General features: G+C 38.2%; 1 protein-coding gene across 1 annotated transcript; it reads left to right on the plus strand.

Annotated features, from left to right (window-relative positions):
- Positions 1–3,659: 3,659 nt before the first annotated feature.
- On the plus strand, positions 3,660–4,661 carry LOC143026812 (histone-lysine N-methyltransferase SETMAR-like). The gene is made up of 2 exons (XM_076187588.1): positions 3,660–4,146; positions 4,288–4,661. The coding sequence occupies exons 1-2, from the start codon at positions 3,660–3,662 to the stop codon at positions 4,659–4,661; spliced, it is 861 nt and encodes a 286-aa protein (XP_076043703.1).
- Positions 4,662–7,500: the final 2,839 nt, after the last annotated feature.

The raw sequence follows: 7,500 nt of genomic DNA on the forward strand, positions 1-7,500 counted from the left end.
GAGGAAAACTTATTTCCATTAGTAGGACTGCCTTCAAACTTACTTTAGAAGAGTCGATAAACAAGTGCCACTCAATTGTGTTATACTCACGTTCAAGGTCTTTCATAAAAACTGTACATCACTGCAGAATAGCAGACCATCCTCAAGTGAGGATCTTTTTTTTTTTTTTTTTTTTTTAACACAATGATGATCACAAAAGAAAAATTAACGAGGTGTACTGGAATACAAAAAAATACACTGGTCAACACAAAATTTGTCCAAAGGGAAAGGGCACCCCTTTTCCAGGTATTTTTACATCCTAAATCCAAAAACATTACAAAAAGTTTTGTATCATCCATAGTTTTTCTTGTGTTCTAGTACACTTCTGTAATTTTTTATGTGATCATAATTGTGTTTCTAGACCGTTCTCAAGTGAGGAAATTTTCTTGGAAACCCAATGATAATCACAATAGAACAAATTAAAGATGTGTGCTGGAACATTAAAACTATGGGTGATACAATTTTTTTTTTTTTTTTAATATGTTTTTGGACCAGTGTTATCTTTTACAAGGTTAACAAGAAAGTAAAGCAATTAGTCCGTATGTTATGACATTAGGAATGCAACAACAGAAAGAAACTAGGAACTCTAGGAGTGATTACAGAAACAGAGGATCTGAACATAAAGTATGAAGCACTTCAAGGAATGCTAGACTTGAGTGCCGTAATTGTAGCCAATGGGGCCATAAAGCACGAAAGTGTTATTATGAGATTATTTGTAGGAACTGCAAATATGAGGGTCATGATAAGTACCATTGTAGAAACCCACCTTTCTATTTATACCACAATAGAGTAGGACATATAACAGATGATTGTAGACCTTCCAACATTTTCAGTTCCTTTGATTTGTTGCATTGAAAATGTTGGAAGCTATCCTTATTAAGGAACAAGCTCCTGCCATCAATGTTCAATCAATATGATTTCCAGTATACCTCTTTTCAATGCTTGTTCTAGGACAAAATCTCATCTCCCGACCCCTCTTCCTTCCCCTCCGCACGTCACCAATGAGGTGACCCGAATTGTACCCCTACCCCCTCTCTCTCTAATTCCCCCTGACCACCCTCCTCCCTCTCGGCGTGTTACCTCACGTAGGTCAACGCGCCGAACTCCTCTCCCTTAGCCAGTATATAATCCCAAGTTCTCTGTACTTTTCTGCCATTGTTTAATATGTAACTGTGTAAACTGTGTTAGACTTATTTGTAACATTCTGAAGATGACTCCATGTAGTCGAAACGTCAATTAAAATGGAAGACTATGGCCGGCTTGTATTTGCCCATCCTCCGGAAACGAGACCAATTATTAGAAAAATTGAGAACATTAGAAAGAAAATTAATAACTGTGAAAATGCTGTTCTATTTAACAAACTGTGTATCAGTGAAAACCTGCGTCTTAAGTATACAAATATATATATATATATATATATATATATATATATATATGTATATATACAGTATATACTGAGCGGGTTGATAAATCTTGAAAGAAAATAGTTACCAGTGACTAGGTACATCCCCTAGTAATGATAAAGGAGCCATTCAATGTGGGTGTTGGATCAAGCGCGTAAGACAAAACCAATTTAGTGAACACATACATGTACACATATAACACACAATTACATACACGTGCCTGAACAAACACACAAAGATACACACATACAAAAATGCGTTTTGATATTGACATGTATGTGTGAACCAAGTTCATGCACCTATTCGGGTGGATTTTTCACTTTTACTTCAGTGCCTGTCTTTCATGTTATCATATCATGGGGACACGTCAACGCCAAGAACGATGATATACTGTCATGTCGTCCATGCCTCGTCGTCATGTCATTGGGAATCATGAACGCCAGCAATGCTAACGTGACGTCATGTAGTTGAGAAACGCAAACGTGAACGACGACATGACGTCAAGTCTTCTCGAGTCAATATTTCCGATTGACAGGTGAACATATAGACCGGAGATTGGAAATGTGTCGCTATATTAACAGAATGATTTGACATCATTGACAACAGCTTTTCAAATACTTGGTTCTAGTTTTATAAGGAATAGGTTTTACACCCATGGGCATTTTTACTCGTGCAAATGAGTTAGAATTTATTTGTAAATGCACTATAGGATTATTATCTAGGCAAAGGAAAAAATACGAATGGAGGATATCTTGAGAATGAAAAAGAGAATGGGAGGTAGAGAAGTAATGAAGTCAGCAAGTTGAATGAAAAAAAATACAGGTGAATTTGAGAGATGTAGAAAAGTTTCAAAGATAAAGTGCTAAATTGCCCAAAAACGGTATGAGACAGGAGGAGGCTTTTTTTTTATCATTTTATTACGCTCCAAGAGCGGCAAGCCTAATACATATCAAATTAACTATTTACATGAGAATCGTGACTCACAGGACACGCTGTTTGACTGAGGCGGAATTTTGTAGACAAGTACAAATTTCCAGAGGTTGAGACATAGTGGTGGACATGGTGATACAATCAGGGGTAGGAGGAGGCTATGAGGAAACAGAAGGAGCTAGCAGTGGTGGGAAAAATGAAGCGATTGCATGAAGAATGGCTGCAAAAATAAAATTGTGAAGTACAAATTTCCAGAGGTTGGGACACAGTGGTGGACATGGTGATACAATCAGGGGTAGGAGGAGGCTAAGAGGAAACAGAAGGAGCTGGCGGTGGTGGTGAAAAAGAAGCGATCACATGAAGAATGGCTGGAAAAAAGAAACTGTGAAGTATATTCGAAGTATAGAAACGAAACTCATGGAGAGGGAGACCAAGAGAAGGAAGGATGTATGATAGGATAAGTGTTTGATAAGAAAAATAAGAATGAAAAGATGATTTGGTAGAAAGCGGAAAGAGTGAGGTGAGACGAGTCGGGTACAAATGAACATAAGAATGAAGGACAATAAGAGTGACCATAAGGCCTACACTAGGCAGTTTCATGTCCATTACCACCTACCATCCCCTTCCAGTTGTCTAACCTAATAGTTTCAGCGCTCACTACATGGTTACTAAGTCTATTCCATTCGTTATCCACTCTATTGGCAAACTAGTTCTTGCTTTTTTCTTTCTTAAATCTAAATTTGTCCGATCTAAATCCATTACTTTACATTCTACCCCGTTATCTCAATATAATGACCTTGCTTACATCACCCTTGTTAAAGCCCTTGACCCACTTGAATACTTCTATTAGATCACCCTGCACTCTGCGTCTTTCCAGAGACCAGAACTGTACAGCATAGTTAAGGATGGGTCTAACTAACGCCAGATAGCGTTTGATAACTACCTCTGCACTTCTATTTATAACGGCCCAGCAATGAGACCTAATGCTCTGACAGCTCTATTTCTGGCGTTAATACACTGTTTCCTAGATGTAAGGCCAGGACTTACAAGAACTCCTAAGTCTCTTTCGCATCATAATTATTGTTTTTCTACCATTCTCAATTTTTGAAAATAGGAAGAATACGAGGGGATATCGTAAAGTTTTAATTATCACCCGGAAGTTAATCAGCTATGTCAATGAAAGTTTACCAGTGTAATCACCGGTCCTCATGTGCATGATGGTGCAAAAATGTTCTCTTAAGTTTGTTTATTTTTTACAGGTGGAGCTAGATGTCACTAACCTGCAAAATGGAGAAGATTGAGGCTCGCAGCGTGATTAAGTTCCTGCATTTGAAGGGTTACAGTGTCCGGCAAATCCATGATGAAATGAAAGCTGTCCATGGTGATGATTGCCCGTCATATGACACTGTTGTGAGATGGAAAAGGAATTTCCAAACTGGCCACATGTCCCTCACAGACGAGTCAAGAACTGGACGACCATCACTCACGGACAGTGCGGCCACAGTGAAGAAAGTGGAGGATCTTATCTTGAAAGACGGACAAGTAACCTTCCACGTGATCATGCATGAGACTGAGCTTAGTTACGGCAGTGTGTGGAAAATTATTTACGACGAACTGTATATGTCTAAGGTGTCAGTACACTGGGTTCCACGCTTACTGACTCTCCGATGGCAAACATGGCGTGACCTGTCGAGGCAGATGTTGACTCTTTTGGAGCAGGATGAAGAGGATTTCTTTGGTCGTCTGGTAACTATGAATGAAACTAAATCTATCTGTAAGATCCAGAGACCAAAGAGATGAGCAAGGAGTGGAAGCACACCACATCCCCTCCCCCCAAGAAGGCTAAGGTGCAGAAGTCCGCAGGGAAGGTCATGCTGTCGGTTTTTTTGGGACTGTCGTGGAGTCATCCTCACAGACTACCTTGCAAAGGGTCAGACCATCACTAGCGCATACTACTGCACACTTCTGAACAAGTTGCGAGATGCTCTGAAGAAGAAACGCCGCGGTATGCTCACCAAAGGAGTCCGTCTCCTTGCCGACAATGCACCAGCTCACTCATCTCAAGCTGCGGTTGTGAAAACAAGGCGATGTGGCTATGAAACCTTGCCGCATCAGCCCTATTCTCCCTTTCTAACCCCAAGCGGCTTTTTCTTGTACTCAGAGATGAAAAATCCAATGCGGGGTCGACGATTTGATGACACAGAAGACGTCATTCAAGAGATGAAACAGTGGTTTTCAACGCAATCTGAGGACTTCTACAACAGCGGCCTGCGGAAGGTCAAGAAATGATAGGAGAAATGTATGACTCTGGACGGTGACTATGAAGAGAAGTCTTAAGGACCACAAATATAAAGGAAGTTTCTGACTTATTTACTTCATGGTCATAATTAAAACTTTACGATACCCCCTCGTATTGTCCCTACAAATAATGTTACACTTTATAGTTTTTCTATCCGACAAAATAAAGCAAGACACCTTTTATCTCAATCGGAAATAGTCATACTGTTTTACTTAATTGTCATCTCATAAATTGGTGTGTTGACATGATACAACATGTTTTGTAGGGTAGAAGACAGCACATGATGGACAAAGCTAACAGACAGACGAATCAAAACAAGAATTTTATTTTCATCCCTTTCATTTAAATTATTATGCAAAATGATAGATTTATCGGGCCGTTGTCTATAATTTAGCATAAATACTGTAATCTTATTTACTTTATGATACGAATGAATAGAAATTCATCTATGGATGCTCTTATTATTATTACTATTATTATTTTTTTTTTTTTTTCAATCCTTCATGAGACTCTTTATACAAATCTTTGCAACATAGGAGCCCCAAAACAGCATTTCGCATAGAGCTCCCAAACACTCTAGAAACGGCCTAGTATGAATATAGCAGTTTTAAATGGATTAGTGTATTGATTTGTTGGTATGGACTATAGTTTACCAGCTCTTCTTTTCTTGTAGTAAATTTTGCGCCACTGTCGTGCATTATCACAGCCTGTTAAGTGTAGTAGGTGAGGCGTATCGGAGGATAATAATTGGGAGGATTAGGAACTGTTGAAGAAGAGCAGGGAGGGTTTATGATAAAAAAGGAGGTACGTATTATATATATATATATATATATATATATATATTATATATATATATATATATATATATATATATATATATAATTGTCATCCTTATGTATTTATGTTGAGTGACATTTTATCACCTGTTTCAATTTTCACCCATTTTATTTTTGTTTCTTTGTAAGATAATCCTTACGTATTTACGTTGAGTGACCTCTCCTGTTTTCTTACTATTGTATTTAAGTTATACTTTGTTGTGACACTATGTACTTTGAAAATGTCTTAATAAACGAAAAACGTTCAGTATTCCGATCTTTAATTTCCTCGTGGTTACAAGCATATATATATATATATATATATATATATATATATATATATATACATATATATATATATATATGTATGTATGTATGTATGTATGTATGTATGTATGTATGTATGTATGTATGTATGTATGTATGTATGTATGTATGTATGTATGTATGTATATGTTAAAGACAGATATACAAGAACATTTTGTAAAAAGATAAGGATGTCTTTTAAGTATTCATGGAGTTAGAGAGGGCGGATGACAGAGTTGAAAGAAAAGAGATTTGAAATGTGTTGAGGATGTAAGAGACAATAAATTTTCTTAAAGGTGGTAAAAAGTTTTACGTGGATATTAGGACTTACTTGAGAGGAGGGAATGGAGAGAATGAGTGTTTTGAAATGTAAATGGAGCTATATCAGGGTTGTGTAATGCTACCTTGGTTGTTCAACGTTTATATGGATGCAATGCTGATCGAGTAAAACTAGAGGATGCTAGGCAGGGTTTGACGTGTGAGGTTAGAAGGAAGTGGTAGGCGACTGTGTGTGTGTGTGTGTGTGTGTGTGTGTGTGTGTGTGTGTGTGTGTGTGTGTGTGTGTGTGTGTGTGTGTGTGTGTGTGTGTGTGTGTGTGTGTGTGTGTGTGTGTGTGTGTGTGTGTGTGTGTGTGTGTGTGTGTGTGTGTGTGTGTGTGTGTGTGTGTGTGTGTGTGTGTGTGTGCACGCGCGTGCAGATAATGCAAAACCTTATATATATATAAACAACGAATATGCATTTTTTCCATTGATTGATCAATCGTATGTTTTGACAACGTAATAGCTGCTTGGACGATTCAGTCCTTCTCTTTATCACCGATACGATCATCTCACTCTAACGACCGCGATTTGACCGCTGAGGAATCGCGTGGACTATCTAGTGATCAATCTTCAGAATAACGTCACTATTAACTTCTATTCTACAATTTTCATTCGTGATGGTGTAAGATGATGGAGAAGAAGTGAGGAAGGTGTGGGAGAGATGGTGTTGGCAGGAAAAGTGGAGGTGTTGGTGGGGTGGAGGGAGGGGATGGTTGGGAAGGATGTGGGGGTAGTGGAAGAATTGGTCTCGGTTGGTTTGTGGTAAAACAAAGAATGGTGACTGGGGATCAACTATGAGGAGTGAAGCTGGTGCGGGGAATAGTAGGTATAGTGCTTAAGATGGAAAGGAAACTTGTATAAATTGAAGTAGATGAAACATCCAAAATTTTGGAAAAGTGTTATACGTTGGAATGATTAGGTTAAGGGGGTAGTCTAGTAAGAGCATAATCCTTCACCCATCCTACAAAGGATTACAAAGGATTGCAAAGGCGGAGCATGCCGACAGGAGACCTTTTGATCCCTATCTAGGTCGGATGCCCAAAAAAAAAAAAAAAAAAAAAAAAAAATCATATTAGTAATAAAATAATAAATAAAAACTATAATAATGTAAATAACAAATAAAATACATAAATGAATGCATAGGTATAGTTAAAATAATAAACAAACAGGTACATAGTAAATACAGCCACTTCATACCTATTCAGTACCCATTCCTAACGTGGAAGGAAGGTCACCATTGTCTCTCACCTACTGGTAGGTTCAGAATTAATACTGAAAGACACAAAATCTCTACAGCAGGACTCGATAGTTGAATGCGGTTTACACCTCAGCATTATTACATGGCGACCCTTCCCCGCTCCTCGTCCTACTGAGAAGCAACAATGCAG

Source organism: Oratosquilla oratoria, chromosome 7 (genome assembly GCF_046742065.1).
Source record: "Oratosquilla oratoria isolate Oo_2021 chromosome 7, ASM4674206v1, whole genome shotgun sequence".
Lineage (NCBI taxonomy): Eukaryota > Metazoa > Arthropoda > Malacostraca > Stomatopoda > Squillidae > Oratosquilla > Oratosquilla oratoria.